Source organism: Thunnus maccoyii, chromosome 18, assembly GCF_910596095.1.
Source record: "Thunnus maccoyii chromosome 18, fThuMac1.1, whole genome shotgun sequence".
Classification (NCBI taxonomy): domain Eukaryota; kingdom Metazoa; phylum Chordata; class Actinopteri; order Scombriformes; family Scombridae; genus Thunnus; species Thunnus maccoyii.
The window spans coordinates 8,456,620-8,481,425 of NC_056550.1; the positions used below are offsets into that span (position 1 = coordinate 8,456,620).

The 24,806-nt window shown below is 39.7% G+C and overlaps 1 protein-coding gene across 1 annotated transcript; it reads right to left on the minus strand.

Moving 5' to 3' along the window:
• Positions 1-2,143: 2,143 nt before the first annotated feature.
• On the minus strand, positions 2,144-24,041 carry top3a (DNA topoisomerase III alpha). Its single transcript, XM_042393642.1, has 19 exons — positions 23,499-24,041; positions 22,285-22,344; positions 22,091-22,164; positions 21,811-21,886; positions 21,241-21,349; positions 20,856-20,999; positions 20,599-20,769; positions 20,401-20,501; positions 14,356-14,430; positions 14,053-14,135; positions 13,495-13,705; positions 12,943-13,128; positions 12,690-12,819; positions 11,727-11,840; positions 10,486-10,651; positions 10,174-10,320; positions 9,525-9,647; positions 5,168-5,949; positions 2,144-3,474 (listed from the first exon to the last, which is right to left on the minus strand). The coding sequence occupies exons 1-19, from the start codon at positions 23,727-23,729 to the stop codon at positions 3,311-3,313; spliced, it is 3,147 nt and encodes a 1,048-aa protein (XP_042249576.1). The 5' UTR covers positions 23,730-24,041; the 3' UTR covers positions 2,144-3,310.
• Positions 24,042-24,806: the final 765 nt, after the last annotated feature.

The window sequence follows — 24,806 nt, forward strand, 5'->3', positions numbered from 1 at the left end:
CCCCAGGCAGTTGCATACCTTGCCTGATGGTATCGTCCGCCCCTGAGTGGATTGCTCCTTTAAATTACTGCTATAATACTCCTTAAATACTCCTACAAGACTTCAGTCTGCGGTGAGTTTATAGTGATCTTTTTGTGCATTGTGCTGTTTATCTTCACTGAGGTTATTATGATCATCAGTATTGAGTTTGCACAGTGATCCTGCATGATAGTGTTCATACAGCTCCTGTTCTTTTTATCAGGACTTGTGCTGATCTCATCGAGCTTTATGGTGTTTTGATCCTTTACAGTACACCTATAATACTCCGACAGGGACCAGCGTTACGGTATGTGACAGGAATGAGTCTAAAAGATAATGCGGGGTAAATAGCATACAGCGCTTTTCCCGTAAGGAGGAGGTTATCGCTGCAATTCAGAAAAGACACACGGCAATCACATGACTTGTTATCTGCCCGGATACTACCGTGGCGGAGCTGGGAGCTGAGGATGGAGCGGCAAAACAACACGGCGCTCACTCACACCCACATGTTATGACTCATGTATGAGTCACCAAACGTGCCAGTAAGAAGATCGGCACTACTTCCCTGGAATATCAAGAGGAAAAAAACATTTCGGTAACTTACTGCCTCGTACCGGGAATCCATGCGTTTCTGGGTTTTTTTCCCTCTCTTTGTATAAGTTATCCTTCTTTCCCCCCGGGCTTGCACTTTGTTCACCTCTGTGCCTGTGAACTCAGGCATTTCTGGGAACATAAACCATTTCATTGTTAGATTCCTGCTGAGAAATACAAAGTCTGAAATAGTTCTTTAAGTATATTTCGTGAAAACAGACCTATTAGCATTCAACATTTGGTAACAGTTAGACACATAAAGTGTGCATTTCTGCAGTAAAAAACAGTCAGGATCAGTGATGGAAAGTTACCAAGTGCTTTTACGCAAATGCAGTTTTGATGTACTTATATTTTGCTAGAGTATTTCTATTTTATGCTACTTTAAACTCAGACTGCACAACATTTCAGAAGAAAATATTGCACTTTTTACTCCTCTACATTTATCTCACAGCTATAATCACAAGTGACTTTGCATAATTTTACATAAGCTACAAAACGTGTCATCATATAAAATATTTGTTATAAACTACAGTAGTTGAAATTAGTAGCACTCCAGCAGTAAACTGCTATTTACTCATTAATGCATCAGTAACAATAATCCACTAATATAATGTACAATAACACAACAAGAGACATTTTTCTGCAAAACTAGTAACTTTTGATACTTAAAATGTATTTTTCTAATAATACTTTTGTATTTTTACTTCATATTTTGAATGCTGGACTTAAGTGCTGCAACGTTTAGTCGAACAATCAAGTCGAACAATGCCAGAAAATTAATCAGCATCTGTTTTGATAATTGATTAATTGCTTCATTGATTAAGTGGTTTTTTAGAAAAAAAATGCAAAACATTCTCTTGTTCCAGCTTCTCAGGTGTGAAGATTTGTTGCTTTTCTTTGGTTTATATCAGTGTAAGCTGAAACTTTTTTGGGTTTTGAACTGTTGGTCAGACAAAATAATACATTTGATGACATCACCTTGGACATAGAGGAAATGTGATGGACATTTTTATAGACATATCGATAAATTGATTTCTTGAAAAAAATCATCTGCATATTTAATCAATGATGGTAATAATCGTTAGTTGCAGCCCTACAGGACTTTAACATGTAATGGAGTATTGTTATGACCTCTACATAAGTATCTAAGTACTGTGCTTACGTGATCATATAAACACTTCACTTTTTCACTTTCACTTTTGCTCATTTTACTTTCTCTTTTGCTTATTAAACAACAATGTAATGTTGTGTAAGTTATTTTAATCTGAATACCTTTTAACAGAATGCATCGGGGATAAAAGTTTCTATTTATGTATTATGCACAGTAGCAAGAAAGACATTTTGAGTTTGGGTTTTTTCCTTAGTTTAGCTGACTGAAATCTGAACTGACTGAAAAATTAGTTTGACCAAGAGAAGGAAAAAAAAGAAAAAAGAAAAAAAAAAAAGAAAAACTCCTGCCAAAACCAAAACTCATAACATCAGCCTGTTATTGTCCAGCTCCCATGACTGTAAAGATATTAATAACAAAGGGAGGTTACAGTACATTCAAGTTTATTAGCTTTCATCAATATTAAAATAGAAATCTTTGGTACTGACAGACTACCAAGAGAGAAACCAACAGTTAGTTATCTTATTATATTTACAATGTAAAAACAGAGTTTGCTGTTTGTTTCAACAGCAACAAGCGCCCCAACGAATCAACAAATTTAAAATACTGTTAAAGGTGATGATGAAAATAATGAAAACCAACAGTCAGCACATTAATACTACACCATTAATTATTAATTAACAGTGTGCAAATAAGTTTTATTTTAAAATACACATTTCTCCCATTAAATCCAGCACTGCTTCTGTTCCTCCAGCTGCTCTCACTCAAGCTGTTAGGATCATGAATACAGCGAAAACAAAACAGACAAGGGATTAATGGAATCCAAGGCCAGCTGAGCAAATTTCCTATTAACTCTTCACTACCTTCAGGTTACAGCGACTACAAACACCCACAAGTTTTCAAAGCAGTTCAACTCCTCAGAGTACTCCTCTTGTACTCGGAGCGTTTTCTTCAGGCAGCGAGAAAGTTCAGACAATCAGTTTAAAACGTATGGTCTGCTTATGCACTAAGCTTTAAAAGTATATCTTAACATTTTGGGAAATATGCTTATTTGCTTTCTTGCAGAGTTAGACACACTACATATTTATGGTACAGATGTGAGTGGTATCAATTTCACATTAAAGCAAATAAGCGGATTTTTCCCAAAATGTTGAATCATTTCTTTAAGGATTCTAGGACGTAACCTGTCCGGCATCTTTTAGGACTAAACAAAAATAAAAGGTTAACTGGACCCCCAAAAATGACCCCTGACTTTTCTCCCAGTGGCCAGAAATTCCTAAACAAGCACATGGCAGATCTGAGAAATCAGAGCTGGATGAAAAACAGAAAGAAAACTTCTAGTTTATAACTGACCTGAGACAAAAAAAAATGTCTTAGACATTCCTCGTCTTTATTACAGAGTCGGCAATGCGATGCACAAATGTTACTGGAAAATGCAGTTTCTTATTTTGTTTGGAGCTTTTAATAAGTTATTATATGACTCAAAGTTGTTTCTTCCCAGAAAGGATCCAAGATCTGGATAAGATTCTACGGTACTTATAATTGGAGTTCCTGGAAAAAAAATGTGATTACACGCTCTAACCCGTCAGCTTGTCACCGCTGGGGGCAGGTGACTCGGGTGTGTCCTGGCAAGTGGCAGATGCCGCAGGTACGTGGTTTCTTAGCAGCGGGGGGTTTGTTAGCGGCGGCGTCTCCCATTATCTTCCTTCCCCTCTTCCCTCCGTCTCCACCGCCATTAAATGCACCACCAACACCACCTGACACAAGGGAACAGAGGTCAAACCCCACATAAGGTGGTTAGATGCCGCTGAATAAAGAACATAAAGACTTTTCTGTGTGCTGCAGGCACCTTGTCAGTCTGGTAAGTTGAAGCCTCAAGGTCTCAGTGGGAGTGTTTGTGAGTCGTGACAGCTTTTCTTTATCATTAAGTAAGGACGTAGGTGAGAAGAATCGCTCGTGTTTGATCTGAGTGTGCCGTACATCTTGTCTGCTTTGCATGTACGCAATAAACATGTGTTTCACAAAGAATACAAGAAGCCAGATTATGGCAGCCAAACACTGAACAGTGAGAAATAAATGAAATAGACTACAAATGTCTGTCTATAGTGTATGTGTTGTATGTACTGATGAGTGTTCTTCCCTTTAACGTGAAACAGAGTATGTTTATAATGCAGAGACAGCAAAGTGTTTTAATTCGTGCCACACAACTCAACCAATGTGCTCTAAAAATGTTAAAGTCCTTTGTGTCGAACTTTTCTGAAACACACTAATTTTGTGATTTGAAAGGTGATTATACTCCTTTATGCAACCAAGGTGTTTCACTGATCTATTTTTAATACAGTCAGAGTAGCCCTTTTTAACTTGAGGCAGCTGGTTCCTGTTTAAAGAGAAATGTTTCACTTAGTAACAAGACTAAGGTCCCAAATATGCTACACACAACCGCACAAATGCACATGCTTCGAGCTACACGAGATTGATGCCATATGTCGCCGTATTCTGGAGTGACACCTAAAAATTCGTGAGGTGCAGTTAACAAGAGAAAGCTGCCCCCTTTCATTCGGGCTGACCAGTTAAACAAAGCTCCTGCTGAACTTTGTCATCTCATTCATTCACTCATTCAGACAAGAATTCTCTGTCCTTCCTGCTTGAGCGATTCACAGGTGGCACATTGCATGTTCTGTATTTTCTTTTTTCTGTGTAGTAAGTACAGCAGTACATGTTTCTCCACACACTCCACGTTTGTTTACTACCCTATTCATGGAAATGCTCTGTTTGGCTCTAACTAGCCTATATTGACTTCTTGAGGACTGAGATTAATCCCCTCCATCCATGTTTACTGGGGTCTACCATTTGTGCCAGCTGGGCAAAGCGTTGCAATTTTACATCTGCATATTTGCATGGATCATGTTGTCAACAGCCATGTTAGCAGCTCTGTGAGGGTGTACATTGTGCTTTGAAGTAAATACTAATGAGAGCATGTGAACATGCTGATGTTAAACAGGTTGACCATCTTAGTTGAGCCTGTTTGCATGCTAATATTTGCTAATTAGCCCTAAACACAAAGAACAGCTGAGGAGGCTGATGGGAATGTCATTACTTTATGACCAAATATCTGCCAAACTAAAGTATTGGACAAAGTGAAATTTTGTCCTGATTATGGCGCCAGATGAACATTGAGGGCATCACCAAAGTTATTAAAATTCATCCTGAGGGGGACATGAATGTGTGTGTTCAAGCCCTCTAATAGTTGATATACTTCAGTCTGGAGCAGAGTGATGGACTGACTGACACTGACATTCCTGCTACTAGCATAGCTACTCATTCAAAGGATATTAATTTCAGGCCTCAGGGTAAAAACAATTAGCGCATTTGAATAGAAGTGTGTATGTGTGTGTGTGTGTGTGGATGTGTGGGTGTGTGTGTGTGTGTGTGTGCATGTGTGAGCCTTACCTGGTGGCGGTACATTCTCGTCAGCCCACTGGAAGAAGCCACACTGCTGATCTCTCGGCTTCCCGCAGGTGTGAAACATTCGGCCCTTGTTTGGACCGTCCTTTTGCACCGTGCGTGTCACTGCTGCCTCATTACAGTTACACATCGTCTGGTCCCCGTGTGCTCCTGCAGGCCCTACCTGCCCCCAGCCTCCTGCGGGGGGGTTCCTGAACCCCAGTGAAGGCCTCGGAGGCTGGGAGGTCCTTGGTGGTGGCAGCGGAGGTCCTCGACTCTGCGGTGGTCCCTGCTGACTCGGCTGATCCGCCCACAGAAAGAAGTTGCAGTTCCCGGCGTTGCACTTGTAGAACTGACGCCCTTGGTTGGGACCATCTTTGCGCACAGTCAGGAGGAGCGCATCCTGACCACAGTTACACACAATGACATCACTGTTGGTGTCTGCACTGATGCCGCCGCCACCACCTGGTGGAGGCCATTGCTGCGGGGCCCAGGAGGGGACAGGAGGTGGAAGGGAAGGTCGAGGATTTGATCTTGGGGCTCTGGGTAGCTCTGGTCTGGGGGGTCTTGGAGCTGGTGGGCGAGGGTCCTCTCCTCCTCCTCCCCCTCCTCCCCCTCCTCCCCCGCCTCCCCTTCCTCCCACTTGTCCACCTCCTCCCCCTCCCCCTGCTCGGAGGTATTTCAGGTCCAGCACCTCTCTGAGTGTCTCGTCGCATCCACCGATGCAGCCAACAAATTCTAAAGGCATCATGGGAGGGAGGCTGCCCCTGCGGAACTTGAACTTTAACCTGAAGTAAGTAGGACACACAGGAGACAAACTTCAGTAAGTCCGCCTCAGGATACACCCCAGATATGCAATGAACTGAGCTGAGAGTTTGACATCAAAGCTACTATAAGTCTTCAAATCTTATTAACAGAGCAATAATTTCCAAAACGACCACCAGCACACTTATTAGAGGACCCCATTCAGCGATTGAGACCATAATTTAAAAATGAGAGTTAGTTGGAAGCAGGGATTTTTTGGTGCCAGCATCTAGCAGCCATCGGTGGGACTGCTCTTCAGGGTACGGCTTCAAGCTGTGGTAGTTACCTCCTAGTTTGAAGGCTGTTTTTACATTCATCTGCTGAGGACAGAAAGTTTCTCTGTCGTCACCGAAAATCTGTGTGACCTACAAGACCTACAATCATGATTTGTGACATCACAAATAGTTTGGAGCCAATTGTGGTTCAGGAGATTCAAGGAGACATCTTGTGTCCAGTAGTTTAACTTTTGAAATGAAACATATTTACACATTTGTAAATTCTGAATTTTCGGTGAGCGAGACGGAGATGTCACTTTAAGGATTTCAATGAGGTAATTGAGTATTTTTTATATATCTGAAATCATGTCTAGAGGGGATATTTAAATATCAGTCATGAATTTGTCTGTTGAGAATCGAATCTCAGCAGTAATGATAAACCATTAAAAAGAAAACCAAACTTGGAGAGAGCCATTCAAGGTCTTATTTCAAGCTAAAATGATGTAACAAGCTTGGCAGTTATATGTCAGTCACTGTTGCACTTGACCACAAACATTTAATTGAAGAGAGGGTTTGAATGTTTTGGTATCAAATAATAAGAACAGAATGTTAAAATAATCGGCTTCACCCTTCCTTAGTTAAGTAAATTGGTGATCCTTGCACATGCAAAGAGGGAATTTATCTATTTATAGTTACATCTTAAAATAAAATGTAATGACATGCCAAATCCACATAAATAACTAAAATATATCTGAACTGAGGCAGCAGTTGAGATCCTGTGTGGTGCAGCACAAAAGAAAGCTAAGTTAATGATGATGATGGTCAAACAAAAAGACAACGATGAGTTTAGGATATAATGTTTTTACAAGCTTATTTGTCTTGTTCAAATGTTCAATCCTTTTCTAAAATGTCTTGCAAACAAACAAAAAAATCTAAATGACCATAAAAAAAGGGTTTTCAGGAGGCTTTTATGTCAACACATTTATTTGCATATTCTGTCTATCAGCCTGGTATGTTAAGAATGAATCTATCTAAACAGCAGGAATAGTTGAATATGTGAATTTGCTGAAATGTAAAAATGTGTTGATACTGTGTTTTTGTACTGTAAAAACAGTCCATCAAAAAGTGGTTGAAGGAACCTGCTTTTCAATTTGTGTCTGTAAAACAAAAGTCGGGATGGTACAGCAAGTTGCCGTGGCGACCAGCGAGGCGGCAGCGCTAGGAAACAGGTTATTACTGCACAGATCTGCTGTAAACAGCATCTGAAGTTATCCAACACGCTGAAACTGCTGGGTGAAATCTGATTTTTAAAAAAAACACTGATATTGTTTTAGAGTAAGTGCTGTAGTTCAACTTTGAGCTCTGTTACAGATTGGTTGCTATGGTAACAGATGCTGTTGTGAAGCACTTTGGCTTGCTGCTTGCAAGCGTGCCCTATATCTGGACTGAGCTGAGGCACGTGCTTAAGGGGTTAACGCCCACTTGTGTAAACAAGAATTTTGACAAGTTTCTCGCACTGGTGAAGCCATTGAGAGCCTCATCTGTGTTTGTTAGAGTGAAGTTCATCTTCCACACCTGAAAGCACCTAGACTCTGAGCTCCCACACACACTTCTCAATAATAAAGAAATGTATGCAGTGTGTTCATGGCAAAATGATGTACTTGGCATTGAAGTGAAAAGAAAAATGTTTTCCAAAGTTTAATATGTGTCGACCTGTAGGTGAATTGTGCTGAGAGGAAATTATCTGGACTAAAGGATCTCTAACAAAAAGCATTTATAAAATAGATTAAAGAAGTACTTTTTTCACCTTTAGACAGCAGACAGCATGGAGGTAGACGAAAGTACTGACGGTATGACATTGAACAACATTTCTGTTGTGAGGTATGTGCCTTAACCATTCGGTTATCAGGACACGCCATCGATTGTTATCCTAAACTACTAATCTTTTATTTCTCAACCATCTGCCTGGTTGTTTGCTTAAAGGGGTACTCCATCAATTTAGTATTGTACTTCCATAAAGTTGAGAGACTCACAAGAGACACATTAAAGAAGACTAAGAGTTTACAGTCACACTAGCAGCTCTGTGATGCTGTATTTAAGGTGTCAGTATGGCTCAAATTAAGTGTTTGTCAGATTGTCAAAAAACGCCCGAAACCCCTCCCACTTAGATGTGTCCAATATGGGACACATCTAATGTGGGCAGATCTGTCTCACAATTTTGGTAGATTTCTGAAAGAGACAAGCACACCCACTGCACTAGATCTTTTTGAGAATACTGACACCTTCGGGCACAGTGGTGCTTTGAGCTAAATGCTAACGTCAGCATGTTCACAATGACAATGTTAATAAAAGTACAGCAGAAGCTGATGGGAATGCCATTCATCCCGTGGGGGCGTGAATGACTCCACCAAATCTACTGTCAATCCATCCAAGCCATCATTAGCACCTCATTGATAGCGTGGCTAAAGATTCTAATGCTTAAGCCCAGATAGAAGATAATCATCATTGTTAGAGTCTAAACTAACCTTGATCTGATAAAAGTTTAAAAGGTATACTATGCAGGATCTTCCTAAGACTCATACAAAAGTATGATCGAAATCATCACTTATGACCCACTAGAAGTGAGCGGTGGTGTATTTATCTGCAGAGATCCTGCCCTCTGCCTGTATTTTCTCATTTTGCTATGTTCGGGACGTTTCTGGGCATCAATCTTTGGGCAGTAGGTGTGTAGCTCCCAACCAATAACAGCGTGCGGGGTGTGAGGTTGGGACACGTGGGATAGTGACCAGATTACATCGCTGTCTCCGTCTCTCTCCTCTGCTCTGCTCTGCTCTCTGTCATGGATGTATAAAGAGCTGCAGTTCTGTTTCTTGACCGAGGGTGGGGCTGAGCTACACACACAGAGCAGAGAGGCCACAGCAGACAAAATGAAGTTCTGCATTCACACAAAATCCAGCAATGCGGCACCTTCCTGCAGGGTTGTGTGGAGGTGTGGGTGTGTTTATTTGTGCTTTAGAATGTAACTGCCATGAAACAATCAGAAAATAACATTTTATTTATCTGATTCACAGCTTTGTTCTCACCAGTGCCACTCGCTCTCTTCATTCACTGTCTAGCTCGCTCAACCACTGCTGCTCTCTCTCTCTCTCTCTCACTCACTCTGGTGTTGAGCAGGGGAGGGGGGGCCAACTTTGAATGCTGTGTGTTTACAAATACCAACTAACAAATCCTGCATAGGATACCTTTAATTTTAGACAATTTAAATGGTTTCCAGTGTGTATTTACACAGTGTGCAGCTTTGTGAATTAACCAACAAAACAGTCCAGTATAAAATAATTACTCACATGTGAACAGGGCGCGGCTGACAGGTGGGACAAATGCTGTCATCTCTGTTGACCTCCAGCACTGTATCGGGGAACCACACTGCTGTCTTACAGGCTGGGTAGCCCACACAGGACAGGAACTTACTGCAGGGGGACAGAGACACAGACGGGGGGAGGACAGGTAGAGGACAGCAAGGAGGAATATGTTGTTAGAAAGTAAAACAAAAGGCAGACAATCAGAAAACATGGGCGAATAAAAAAAGAGCACACTTGAACAAGTGCAACTGCATTACTATACAATAATTACTTTGACAATAACAAATAAAGTTTCTAAATGTTCACCTTGATGGATTACCCTTCTAAGGAAATTTCATGACATGCTACCAAAATAGAAAATCAAACAAAAAATTAATGGCCTGCTTTGGAAAATGTGCAGTTGATTCATAGTTAAAACAAATACAGCCTTTGGTCCTTTAAAGTGTGACGAAAGGAAACATCTGTGCTCCTTTGTGGGGGCGGATGAGGAGATAAACATACAAGAAATGTGGAGTAAATTTTAAAGTGCTGGATGACAGACAACATCTATGCTCAATACGATATCAGAAAGAACACACCATTAGTTTTCTTGTGATGCTATAGTTTTAAACTCTTTTCCTTTGTCTAGTCTCACCTGTTTCCCTCTCTCTTCTTCTTCAGCACCATGTCCCGCCCGCAGTTCGGGCACTTTCTGACTGGCAGCGGGATCTCCATGTCCTGCTGCTCTGCTTCAGTGATCTCCTGGGCTGCACCCAGATATGGCGACAAGGCTTCATCTAACCTGAGGCAAAAATAGAAAATGACTTCTTACCTAAGTGACAACAACCAGCAGCCTGCAGTGATTACAGGACAGGTGTGACTAATCCATTGACGTAATTCTACTCATTTGGGTACAGATGGTGCGTCAGAAAGACATAAATGTGCTAGAAGGTAAGGAGTGACTAACTTCTTTGCCTTCCTGACAGACTCAATGAAGACAGTTTTGTACTTCTGGATGTGGTGCTGCAGCACGCTCCATTTGTCCTTCCTTCCCTCTGATACCTGCTTGAGGTCCGCCTCCAATTCAGCACGCAGATTTGGTTTAGACATCTCATAGCCCATGGAGTTATAACCTGAACAAACACGACAGAAGGAAGCTTCAGCATCAACATCTACTAAAGCCCACTGCATATTGTGGTATGCAGTGTGTGTCTTTGTGTGCCACAGTGGGCCGATATAGACTATGAAGTCTATTAGGCTATTTCTCAAAGCTGTTACAGTAAGATTTAAATAATTATGACCTTTAATAAAACATTTATGAAACTTGAACTTGACAACTGCATTTGCAGGAGTATTTTAATCCTTTTTAAAAACAATTTAATTAATCAAGTAGTGCAATACTTTTACTCTCAGTAATATGATGTCATGTTCATGCCTTGTCCTTTCCTCATCTGGACATATAGGTGATGTGACCATATACAACAAAACAAAAGGTTAAATGCTAATTTAACATGCCAGAATTCAACCCCCAACGCTCCTTTCACTACTGTGGATAGCACCTATTGACCAGACGTGCTAATACACTTAATGTCATTCTTGCAAATCACTGTTTATTTCAGGTCTATGTGTAGTAAACGTCAGCATTGAGACAACATGAAACAGCAAAACTTGCTGTCTTTATAAAAAATAATAGGCTACCGTCTATGCCTACTTGTCAGACTAAGAAAACAGTCTGCTTTGATGATGGACTTCTGTTTTGTTTTTCTGCTTTCCTGTGGGGGGGGGGGGTCATCCTCAGCGTGTCGCCCCACTTTACCACACATCTCTATAAATCTCTGAGCAGGGAAGGAGGCGACCCCTGGTCCATTCACTGCGTCATCACGTAGCCTTGACGCAGTGTCATCTCTACTGTCACACGAGCACGGGCGCTGACAGTGAAAGTCCATTTCTGATTTTATTGTTGTTTACACTAACGGCTGTTCTCACGCTGCAGTGCTTTACTTAGATTTTTTTTAAACAGCCTATTTTTATTTCAGATATTTATATGGTCTATGGGTGAAGTAGCAAAAATCACTATGAGGGAGATATTTTTATCCCCAGTGGGAACAAAAATAGCTCAGCAGAGGTAGAAATATATAGAACAGAAGGGGGAAATCCCCACCATCCCCCCAGCGAATTGTACCCTGTGTACAGTATGTGTATACATACCCTCCACCAGTCCCATGCCAAGCTCTCCAGGGAGAAACCTCTGGTCAGCTGTCAAGCCCACGTACATGCGACTCTTTATAGTCTCAATGTGATCTGCATGTGTTGCGTCTGTGCCTGTAATGCACACAATTCAAACAGGACAATTTGCATTAGATACAAACACCAGTCCTATGTTTGCTCATTCAGCAAAAAGGTCACTTAGTTATAGTCAACTTTGTTTCAGGTAAAACTTATTGCGTAGTTTATTTGCTTACTGTTTATCTGAGTTCACCGAAAAAGGTAAAATCAGATATGGTGCAAAATGGTCACAACAAGCACACACACACACACACACACAGAAGTCCTTTGGGAATTTTTTTTTTTCAGTGTGTGAAAATGTGACAAAAATCCAGGTGGACATACATAGTCAAACTGGCAAATTTGCACAGTCCCATCTACAGAATACTCTGTGTGTTCCAGTTGAATAATGGCCATATGTACTGTCATATGACTGAAATGTATGGACCAGTAGAGATTTTTCTACACAGTTTCTACCAAGGCAAGTTTCCTTTAGTGGTTCTGGTTGTATTAGGCAAGTTCAGACAATCTTGCAAATCAATGAGCAGAAGTGCTTTATGGTAATGTTGGATTTACAGGGTTTTTGCTCAGTATGATGAAATATGTTGATTTATCAGGTATTTAATTCACTAAATGCCCCAAATACAGACAGTCCCATTTTATACATAAATGGTTTCCTCAGTTAAATTGTCCAGAAAAATTTAGTTGAGAAGTTTTAGTAAGATTTACTAAATCACAATATATAGATATTGTAAAACTATATCTATACTATGATAGAACACAGGCACAAATTAAGAACTTTTGTGAAATTCAGCAATATTTCCTCGTTCATAGATAAGTATTTGTGAGTGGTTGGGACCTCACACACATTAAAAACACAGTCTCCTGTGTGTGTTTTAAATTTACCGATGCCGTGCTTCTCCATCAGCGATATGAGGTCGGCTTCAGTGAGCAGCTGCGGAGGACTCGTCTGTCCGTCCACCATCTCAATAGCAGAGGGCTGGAACTGGGTGCCTTGTTCATACACTGGAATCACCTGGCATACACAAAGCAGATTTATTAGGTTACTGTATATCCTGCACATTTCTCTGTCTTCATTTAGTTTCCCCCCCTTTTTTGCAAAGCCTTTAGATGAGCACCAACAAACAAACACACGCACCTTGGTGCTCCACCTGTCATACGGGTAAACGTCCAGGTAGTTCCTCGCAATGATCATGAGTCCCGAGGCAGAGAACTTCTCCTGAGCGATGTCTATGTTCACCACAGTCTCCTGCCCCACAGCATCCTGGGATACACAAGCCAGGAAGTGCCGGACGATGAACTCATACAGACGACCTTCATTGCCCTGGACACAGAAGAAACAGAAAATCATTACTTCAAACAGTCAGCATTTGTGTCCGTGAGTCACTGAATGTTGACTGAAGTTCACAAACTGCCCAATAATTAAAAAACAAAAACAAGGGGGGTAAAAAAGATAAATGCTGCTAATTATCAGAATGCTACCAGTTTCATGAATGTTTATTATGATTCAAAATAAAAAAATGAGAACATTTTAGTGGCAAAAACTCACGTTAACATGCATTACAAATATATTATTGTTTAGACATGTCCCCGAAGGCTGAAAATTACCTTTAAACATAAGATTAAGATTAATTATGAGCAAAATGTTATAAACAAATGAATGAATTATGCAGAGTTTTTGTGGACCCACCTGTAGTGTGTTGGTGAACTTGGTGGGGTGTATGGGGGGGTGGGCTTCGTCAGAGTGCTTGCCCTGTCGCGGATTGGGACCCCCAGGCTGGTCGAGCACCCGCTGGGCGAACGTCCCCCAGTCCTGACTCTGTGTCTGCTGCTCCACCAGGGGACCAAGAGCCAGGGTTGCAGGGAAAATGTTTGTCTCTGTACGGGGGTAGCTGATAAACCTGAGAAGAAACAAGCACACAACATGTCATCTTGGCACCGCACAAACGAAGACTTTGCAAATGTGACATTGCTGATAAACTCGTCCTGAAAGACGCCACACTGCCAGATGGCGCCTTTTCGTGTACAAAAATAAGCACGGCTTTGAGGTGACTCCAAAGTTCAGATGAAAGATTAAAAATATTGCAGGTTGATAAACTGATAAAGGTGATGAAGGATATTTAGCATATTGTTGGACCAAGGCAATACTTTTCTGTGTGTCCTCCCCACATTGTAGGCAAAGAAAACCAGACAGCGGTGTGTACATAAATGACCTGAACTGCTGCCTGTTCAGAACTCACACACTCACCCTTGGGTGTAGAGTTTTTCTGCAATTTTCATGGTCTCTTTGGCACTTATTCTCAGCTTCCGAGATACCAGTTTCTCCATCTCCTGTTGGTCACAACAGAAAAGATAAAGATAGCAGACTGTTCAGAGTGGGACAAAGCAGTGAGGAGGTTTAGTGACAATGACCCAGGAGACTGAAGCTGACAAAATAAAACTCTTCCTACTGCACTGAGAAAGAAACTACATACATTTAGTACTATAAACATCTGCAGCCTGCGTATGTGTGTATTTGTGTGTGTGTGGCTGTTTGACTTTATATTCTTACCACTGTGTCCAAAGGCAGCGGCCTCCACTTGCTCTTGGGCTTGCTGGTTACTGAGGTGACTGTTGCTATGGGATCCTAGAAATGAATAAAATGATATTCTCATGTGTACCTTTTTACATGTGGCTTTTAGCCCATTTTATTCAGGCAGGTTGACAACACATTCAAATATACTGTTGTGTTCTCCTAAGGTAACAGCTGCAGGAGGAGAAGAGGATATACACGTGTATGTGCACTTACACTAAGTTGACACACACACACACACACACCTGGTACAAGTCCACAGTGCCAACTATGGGTGTGACTGAAGTTAATACAGTTCTGAAGTAATCAGTATCACAGATATAAAACTGTATTTATATTAAATGAATACATTGATTCTTATAATCTGGATAATCACATCGATATGTTCTCGGTACGAATCCACTCTCCTGTGCTACTTTGCTCGTGCTGTGTTTCAGTACTAATACATTTTGCACCTGTTATAAAGGAACAAAATTAGGGCTTTCCTTTTTTTTCTCAGCCCTGCCTGAAAAAATACAGCCTCCTCATTCATTTGAATGAGCTGTATTAACTATTATTAACTGCTGTGCAGTGTTGTGTGGTCTCATGAGCCTTCAGACTCATTGATCTGTTAATCAAACTGGACTTCATGGATCCCATTAATGCAGCCCCTTGCCCCTTGTTTTAATTAGGGCTGCAACTAACGATTATTTTCATTATCGATTTATCTGATTATTTTCTAAAGTAATCGTTTTGTCTACAAAATGTCAGAAAAGAGTGAAAATGCCTGTTCTGATTTCCCACTTTGTCGACCTGTCCAAAACCTAAAGATATTCAGTTTACCACCATGTATGACAAAGACAAGCATTAAATCATCACATTTGAGAGGCTAAATCCAGCAAAGTTTTAGCATTTTTGGTTAAAAACTGACTAAAATGATTATTTGATAAAATAGTTGCCGATTAATTTTCTGTTGATCGACTAATCGACTCGATTAATTGACTAATCGTTCCAGCTCTAGTTTTAATGCAGGGCTGTTTTCATTCTGAATGTCGCTTAATAAGAGCTAAATCAAATCAATGAGTGGAAGAAGATAAAAACAAAACGCTCCATAGAGGTGGATAATGATTCTCTGACCCCTTCGCATCATAGCATTATAGTATACAAAGTCAACTATAGTCATTCATCTGTTGATATAAAAACATTGATTACTGAAGCTTAACATATAATTTGACTTCTTTGCTGGCTTTGAGGAAATGTCCGTGAAGATTTAATTATGTAGAGTTCATGTGATACAATTTTATTAATTTGTCTTTATTTATATATGTTACAAATTTTCATAATAACTCAACTGTGAATTTTTCTCTAGATTACAAATTACTCAAGAATGGAGGGCAACAACTGCATCCAGATCTTTGACAAACACTGGCGTACAGTGACGTACAGTAGTTGTGTTTGTCTTACCTGAGTTTGGCTCCTGATAGTCACATCTTGCACCGTGGCAAACAGTGAAAACCAGCTTAGTGATAATTACATGCTTGTCAGCTTTGCACATCTTGGCAAACAACAAGTGTTAGTGTTTTTCTATGACAGTCATTGATTCAGTCGACACCTCTGTTGCATTAGCAACACCAGCTAAAACAACATAGTACATATTGACACTATCACGCAAATTAAAATTACCATTGTGAATACACAAAGTGTGAGTGGGTGATAATAATTGATGATACTGTCATACTTTATTATACAGTGTCATAATAAGTGCTTGTGCATATATAAGGTAAGACGATTTGATCTTGAGATATTGCAGCAGGTGTGCTGCACATCATAGTGGAGTCAAGTTAGCAGTAAACATGACAGTGAATGTTTGACGGGGTTAATCCAGAAGCTAACTGCAACTTAGCACTGAATCTGTAAAGTAGTCTCTACTGTGCTTCCTGCCCAAAGTCAGAAGGATGGGGCAAGTTGTTTCAGACACAGCAGTCTGTTACACAAGCTTTTCTTAAAATAATGTCACTCAAAAAGATCTGGCTGATTTACTCTTATTTTTGTTATGGTCTGATGCCTTTTATAACATAACATTTACTAAAACCACTGAAACTAATGGTAATGAAAGAGTGGGTCGTCAGGGAGGGACTCTTGGGGGGAAACTAACACAAGGAACTTTTTAACAACTTAGAAAACCAGTGTTACTGGTTACCATCAGATGATTTTAGGCCCAGACATCTAGATGTTCTGGACACTCCTTTTTTACTCTTTCACTGCCCTTGGTATCAGTACTTATGACTGTAGACACACACATAGTAACATTGGGTGGCTGGCAGTAAAGGCTCATTGGTACATGGGTCATTAAGTTGGAAGTTGCTGTATTTTTCCCCCCATTTCTGTATATAGTTGTGTTTTTTTCCCTTTTACTATTGTTATATGTTCTATACACATGAAATGTTTAGGAATAATAGCTGCAATGCTCCTAGTCACTATATTTAACCTGAAATGCAACAAAAGAGCTATGACAAAGTCTGGCCTATAGATGCCAGTAAAGCATTTTCATTGGGCATTAACACCTACCTACAGTCCACTATGTCAGGTTGTAAAGTAGTTACATAATGTAAAGGGTTTGCACAGCCCCCCAAAAAAGAAGGAAAATATTGGACCAGCTCAAACAGTTGAATTGTAATATTGCTTCCCTCCAAGAAAAACATTTATCTGATGCTGAACATAAGAAACTGACTAAATCATGGCCTTATTCCTCTCATGTGTCTGATCACAGGAGAGGTGTAGCAATTTTGATACATAGATCATTTCAGTTCTGTATTGACTCTTCATTTAAGGACAAAGAGAGAAGATATGTGTTGATTAATAGCACAATAAATGGAGCTTGAGATCAAATTTTAAACGTGTATGCCCCAAACGACAATAGCCCACAATTTATGAAAACTATATTTGACTTAGTATTAGAGAAGGCACAAGGCATATTACTGAATGGAGGAGATTTGAACTGCTTGCTGAACCCATTTTTAGATAAAAGCCCTATTTCAAGCGTCCATCCAACAACGAGTAGGGCTCTTAAAAATAGTTGACAAGGGTTTTGTTTCATCAATGTCTGGAGATATTTACACCCAAGGGACTGAGATAGTACATTTTACCCCCTCCCTCACTCCATATACTCTGGGATTGATTATGTTTTTATGCCTAACAATGAATCATACAGAGCATTACAATGCCAAATCCATGACGTAACTCTGTCTGATTACGTGCCAGTGTCAATGGCTTGTGATGTGGGATGGGCGGTTACCTCTAGTAGATGGAAGCTAAATATCTCCCTGTTAGAGATACGGGCATTCCAGGCTACTCCAAAAGACAAGTTTGCCCTTTATTTGGAATTTAATGATAAAGAGGACGTATTCCCAATCATGCTCTGGGAAGGCGCAAAGGCTGTGTTAAGGGGAAAAAGAATCCAATTGACTTCAATTTTAAAAGAAGTAAAGACAGCTAAACGTATAGAACTTGGGGAAAAAAAGCAGATAACCTTGACAAACAATGTAAAGAAAATACATCCACTGAAAATCTCAACAAACTTAAAGAGGCTAAACAGAAACTTGCCAATCTTCTGACAGAAAAAATCAAAATGAATTTACAAAAATACTATGAGCATGGGAGTAGAGCTAGCCGCCTCTTGGTATCTTAGTTGAGAAGACAACACAGCCTCAAACAGTTCAAAAAATCAAAAGTAACAAATCAGACAAACCATTCCTTATAAACCAAATTAAAATTCAGAAGCTTTTAAGAATTTTTTTAAAGATTTATACTCAGACAAAAACACTGAAAGCTCCCAAGAAATAATTGATTTCTACCTACAATCCATCAAACTACCTAAAATATCATCTGAGTTCATAGACAGACTGATAATTAAAGAGGAAATGTAAGATGCAATTAGAAGCCAAAAGATTAAAAAAGTCCAGGTACAGATGGATACACTTATGTATTTTATAAAATCTTTATTGATCTCATCAGCCCAATCTTGGAGAGAGCATACTCTCATGCTCTTGAGAAAGGAGAGCAGCTGTTGGCCTGAAAGGAGGCAATAATCTCGGTGGTACCTAAAGAACATAAAGATCCCACAGACTGCGCCTCCTACAGGACAATTGCACTCTTAAATACAGACTGTAAATTGCTAACTTCTATACTAGCTAAACTAGAGTGAAATCGGTTATTACTACTTTAATACATTCACACCAGACAGGCTTTATAGACGGTTGCCATCTGCAAGATAACATCTGCAGACTGCTTAATGTTATGGAGCATATTAGCAATTACCCAAATCCCTGCATGGCATTAGCGGCTGACAACGAAAAAGCAGTGGAAAATAGTTAACAGTTTCCTCAGAACCCCTCACATCCTTTCCAAAATAGACCCCAGTCAAACAAGGGCATGTTGGAGGAAATGTGGAGAGGAGTCTACAAACCATACACTTATACTTTGGAAGTGTCATCTCTTGGATAACCTTTGGCGAGACATATCTGATTTACTTGATAAATATTTACTTTTCAACTACCCATGGACTCATTGCAGGCCTTCCTTGGGGCCATACCAGAGGCTGTGATGAGCAGGAAAAAGACACATTTACTGCATATACTTCTTACAGCAGCCGAGAAAGCAATAACGTTGATCTGGCATAAAAAAGACCCTCCAACCTATGATAAACAGCAGTCAGTAGTTAAAGGAGTTTACACAATGGAAAAAATAACCTTCATGCTGAGACTACAAAATGCAGAATTCACAGACTGCTGGTCACCTTGGCTAGAAGTGATGGAGATAGATGGAAATAGACATGCTTGGGAAACTTTTCCATTTCATCAATTTATATTCTAAGTAGCTTTCTGGTGATGTGTTGGGTAATTGCAGCTACTAATGTCAGTGTGATAGTTTTTATATTACTTTTGGTGTGCATGTTACTTATTTTTTATTTGTTGCGCCTGTTTTATTTATTTATTTATTTATTTATTATTGTGTAACTAATGGTTTTATAAACACATTTTTTCTGGATGGTACTGTCCCATAGATAGAAGTGGTGAGTTGATGAGGGAGCGGAGGGCAGTGGATGAGGGTAGAGATGAAGATGTGCATGTGTAGGGGTGTATGTTTGAATATGTGTGTTGATGAAAGTAGAGGTGAAGGTGGCATGCAAACCGGTTGGTTGAGAGAATGAATGACAAAAGATTTGAGTATAAATAGATGATTGGGTTGGGAAATGGCATAAAATTGGGAGGAGAGGGACATGCAAGTAAAGGAAATCTATACAGATTACAAGTTTTGGATTTCTGTTTAGTAGAATTTAACAGAAAAATGTTGTAATCGCTGAATTGTGTGTTTGTTTAACTTTGCCCAATAAACATAAAGTTGAAAAAAAAAGATCTGGCTGATGTGATAATGAGATAACAGAAGTCATTACTTTTTTAAAGTCGGAAGATATATGAAGCAACAGACCCATGGTTTACTTTGAATTTCCTGTTTTGGCAAACAAATACGTAAAATACTGAATTTGGTAAATAAATGTTGGAGTCATAATCCATGATGTTCTGTTTATTTTTCAGTACAAATAACTGATAATAGCTCCACTGTGACGACGGAGAATCTAGTGCACAGGTGTATATAATACGATGTGGTTTCATTGATCGTTACCAAGGTTAATCTGACAATTACCTGTGATATTGTATATTGCGACTCTAGACTCGTGATAGTCAGGTCCCTTTCTCACATGTGTAAGACTGGTGAGAGCTCAGTCAGCAATGTTTAAAAACTCCCTACTGAAGTGTTATCTAGACAGCACACATGAAATGTGAAATCACTGACAGAACCTCAGATTTGATTCAATAGGAACAGCAGCAAGCTCACTAGATAAAATTGTGGTAGATGATCTCAAGAGATTTACATGCTGTGTGGACTGCTTTAATTCATTAAAACATTCCAAGAGAGCACGTAACAAATCATAGATTCATATTTACACAAGTTAACATATTCAGCATAAAACACACAGGCACATACCTCCATGCAGATCTGGTAGAGCACCAGGCAAGCTGTGTGGTGGAAGAGACGGTTTCTCGTCCAACTGAACTCTACATTGTCCTCCTCCACCTCATGCAGCACTGAGACAAAGAAAAACCCAGAAAATAGAAGGGGAGCAGACAAGTGAGAGTCAGATTAAAACTGGATCTGTGTGTCTGTGCACGGCTGAGTTTGTACCTTTGATCTTGTAGAAAGTCTCAGGTATGAAAGCCTGGATGGCTTTGAAACGCTCTACCACAAAGCCCAAGGTGGGAAACTGACAGCTGCCGTATGAGATCAGCTGATTGGCCAGAGACTGTGGAAAGATCCTCTGCAGGCGAAGCGTCTGGAAGCGAGTGAAGGATGCACCTGCAGATAGTGAGCACAGGAGAGAAAATTAGTCTATTAGTATGTCTCTTTGCACCGTGCACTACAGTGTGAGAGCACTACCTCACCTATCCGCAGGTCCAGCTCCTGGCGGACATCAACAGCATCGCTGATGTTAGAGTCTGGCTCAGTTAGGGTCTCACAGGCTCTCCGTATGGAGTTAGGCGTGATCTCAGAAAACTTTGCCCGGAAGACTTGTAAATTTGGCTTCACTAAAAAAAACATATGCATGCACACACACACACACACACACATCATTATCAGGAGCTTTATGCAGACAAACTTACACAAAACCTGCTAGTCTCTGGCCTTTATACCATCAAAGAAACATGGGTCATTCCTGCTCATACACAAACAAGAGATACTACGATGTGCTTTACATTATTGAAAAAGAATTTAGATGCACATACACACAACAACAACAAAAACAACATACACATATTACAATCGTACCTGCTTTGCAGACATCTATGACTTCAAAGCCAATGTTTTCTCCCTCTCGGTCACAATCAGTCCAGATGACTAAGGCCTGGCACTGCCTCACCTCTTTCTCCAGTGTCCGCTACAGGGGAAGAGAGGGACGGAGGAAAGAAAGAAGGTTAGATGGAGAGTTAAAGTTGTATAAAAATCTTCCAAGTCCATGTCTGTTATCTATATTCATCATTATTTAATCTGAAAATCGTGGCTTCCTACTGCTGAGAGATGAAAAGGAAATAAGAGTTCATCATCTAGGCTGACCTTGAAATAAACAGACAGTTTAGTTTATCCAGTTTTTATGAATATACAGTGATTCTGCAACAGCAAAACTTATTGGAGCAAAAGCAAAACTGAAATAGGGCTGTGAGTAAATCCTGGTCAAAGGACTAAAACAATGACAGTTACAAGAATCAAGTACACTTATATGAATCACAACAACACACACAGGAAGAGTGACGGATCCCATAAGTTCATTAAAATACAAAGTAAAGATCTGTTTTTGTTGTACATTTTTGTGATTCCTGGGAGGACAGTAAATAAGCATACCTTGATTTGTACCATGTTATCTGGACAGTACTTCTCTACCTCAGCATCAAATAACAGCACGGGATTACAACTGTGCCTTTGGAAAGAAAAGATACAAATACAGTCCGTTGTTGATATAGTATGTGTGGCTGAATATACCAAGAAAGAATCAAAGCATGAGCTACTTTAATTTAATGAACAAGAGAACACTATCATCTGAACCAAACACAGCACTTAGTGTATAAAAGGTAAGTGTGTGTATGATATACGGTTATGTACACAGGCTTTTTTTTAAACTTACCATTTCTGGAATGGCGCTTTAAACTCTAAACCCAGTAAATGGCCTGATACTGACGTCATTGATACCGTCACATTCTGGAGCGAGACGGGGACATAATGAAACCAACAAAATCAGTGACAATATAAATCACTTAAGAACATATAAGACAGGCGCATGTGTGCATAATATTCCGTTTCTTCACTCTATTCACTTACTTGACCGAAGAGATGATATTCATATTCATAGATTTTATTAAACTTTGACAGTCCTTCCCTCTAAAATGGAAAAGAAGGCAATTAGTATTGCGGTAAAGGAAGAGAAATAGACAAATCTGGGATCAAAGAATCCCATTTGTATTCATCATTCATATAAATATGCAGCATTATAATGTCTTTTTATTCAGACTGTGTCAGAGAGGTATTGAGTCAACTCTATGGCCTTTTTTAGGCTGTAGTTTTGGGAAAAGGTGTATTGGATTATTTTGTCCAGTGTTCCTATTATTTTGTTTACCACCCAAAGTTTTAGTTATCTATTTCTGTCATCAAATATCTATCTATCTATCAGGTGGGCAATATGACAACATATGTATACTGTAACACTTATGTATCTACTCTCAGAGACCTTGCCTTGTTACCTGCCATTTTAAAAGGATAAGTTCACAATTTTTCAAGTCTGTCTTAAAACAATGGCTAGATGCCCAAATGAACATTGAAATGAGTTTTTTTTTGCTGTAATCATTTCTCCTGTTCATACCGGCCATTAGAAGATCCCTTCATAATGCACTTACAATATAAGTGATGGGGGACAAACTCCACAGTCCTCCTTTCTTTGCAAAAATGTATTTAAAAGTTTATCTGAAGCTAATATGAAGCTTCAGTCATCCAAATGAGTCAAATCAAGTAGATATCTTTCAACGTAACAGTCTTTTTAGTGTCAAAGTCCCTCTTTTTGTTACTATACTTCCACCACAACTCAACAGGGAAACACTGTCCGAGGAAACACAAAAAGGGAATTTGATGCTAAAAAGACTGTAAAAGTGGTAGATATCCACTTTATATGACTAACTCACACTGCTAAAGCCTCATATAAGCTTCAGATAAACTTTTAAAAGCATTTTTACTCAAAATGACTATGTGGACACACTGTGGATTTTGGCCTCCATCACTTACATTGAAAGCACATTTGAAGGGGATCTTTTCATAGTCAATATGAACAAGAGGAATGATTACAGCGAGGAAAACCTCTTTTAGTGTTCATATATAGTGTTTTAAGACAGTCTTGGAAAACTGTGAACCTATCCTTTAAAGAGATATTACTGTTTATGCACCGGGAAGCAGCAAATGCTCAAATATGAGAGACTTGACACATGTTGTCATTTTTGCTGCACTAATCGACTAACTTATGGTGAGTTGGAGGTGTTTGTACTAACCCTCCTGGACCTGCCGCTGGACATGATCTCTGAAATGCCTTTAGCTGCATCGTTCTTCTCGGCGACGCAGAGGACCCGTGTGATGTGACCCCGGCCCCGTAGCATGTCTGACTGCTGCGGTGTGTCCGGACACCGGCCAATCTGCGCCGCAAAGATACACCTCCACTGGACGCCTGGCTGCTGTAGTCCCGAGCGAAGCAAATATCTACCGAGGAGGTTCACTGCCAGCATGCCGGGCGGCTCTCACATGAGGCAGCCTGTCCTCCAGACAACCCCGCTGCTGTCTGACAACTGTGTGTTAGCATGTTAGCTCGGGCAGCTAGATAAAGCTACTACCCGCTCCCAAAAAACGTTTACAATGAGCTTAAAAGTCCTCACCTTTTTACTGACCTCACTACCGATTAACCAAAAAGAGAGATAATGACGCTAAGCCATTAAAACATGCCAATTAAAACCTTAATAACGGGACAGTTCACTTTGTTTACAAATTCCGCGCCAGCCTGTCAAATACTGCCGTATTTACGGTCGTAATACTGTCGTAAAAACACTGCTACTACCAAAAGTCTAAATAAAATCTAAATCTAATATTAGAAAAATGTTATTAAAGGTTTATTCAGATTTACTATTATCTACAGGCGCAGCACGTGTGGTATTATTAATTATACGTTGTATTAATAAAATATATTCAATTAATAGTACTGTTAAATTATAGAAGGAAAATCCACCCTAAATCAGAATTTACATTTTTCCATTTCAACATCTACAAACCTTCACTATCACTGAGGACAGTGAGGTTATGTCTCCAGTACTTTCTCTGGAAATTTGGGGGGAGAGGGGGGTTACATTCTAAAGTTAAACATGTTTAACATTTGGTCAGTAATTTTAGAATAAGTATATTCAAATTGCATCATTTTTAAGACATAAAAAAGGGATACAGTATTACGCCACAAAACATGTATTCATGGCAGCGTAGAGACACTGAAAAGGACCTTCTTATTGGGAAATAAAACTGTCACGCTTTATTTGATGCTTTACAGGTCCATCATTTTCTAATAATTTTGTTTAGGGAGTCTCCTGGACAGACATACTGTATTTAATTTGGTATTAAATAAAGGTAAAAGACAGACAATGTTGAGAGTCAGGTATTTTAGCTAGAGTCTGTTGAGTTTATAAAATGTTGCTGTTTACTAGATTCATTTTAGGATAAATACTCAATTTCAACAAAAATTGCAGAAAATTCAACTGCACAACTAACCAAATAAATAATATATGAAAAATCCAAATAATAAAAAACGTTGAGATGATTGT

What these genes read in the sequence shown, in the direction of transcription:
- top3a (XM_042393642.1), bottom strand. Translation starts at nt 23,729, where the DNA reads ATGCTGGCAGTGAACCTCCTCGGTAGATATTTGCTTCGCTCGGGACTA. An exon ending in GAAAAACTCTACACCCAAGG is followed by an intron (nt 13,706 to 14,052) that starts GTGAGTGTGTGA and finishes GTTTCTTCTCAG; the next exon opens with GTTTATCAGCTACCCCCGTA. An exon ending in ATGACAGGTGGAGCACCAAG is followed by an intron (nt 12,820 to 12,942) that starts GTGCGTGTGTTT and finishes TGTGTATGCCAG; the next exon opens with GTGATTCCAGTGTATGAACA.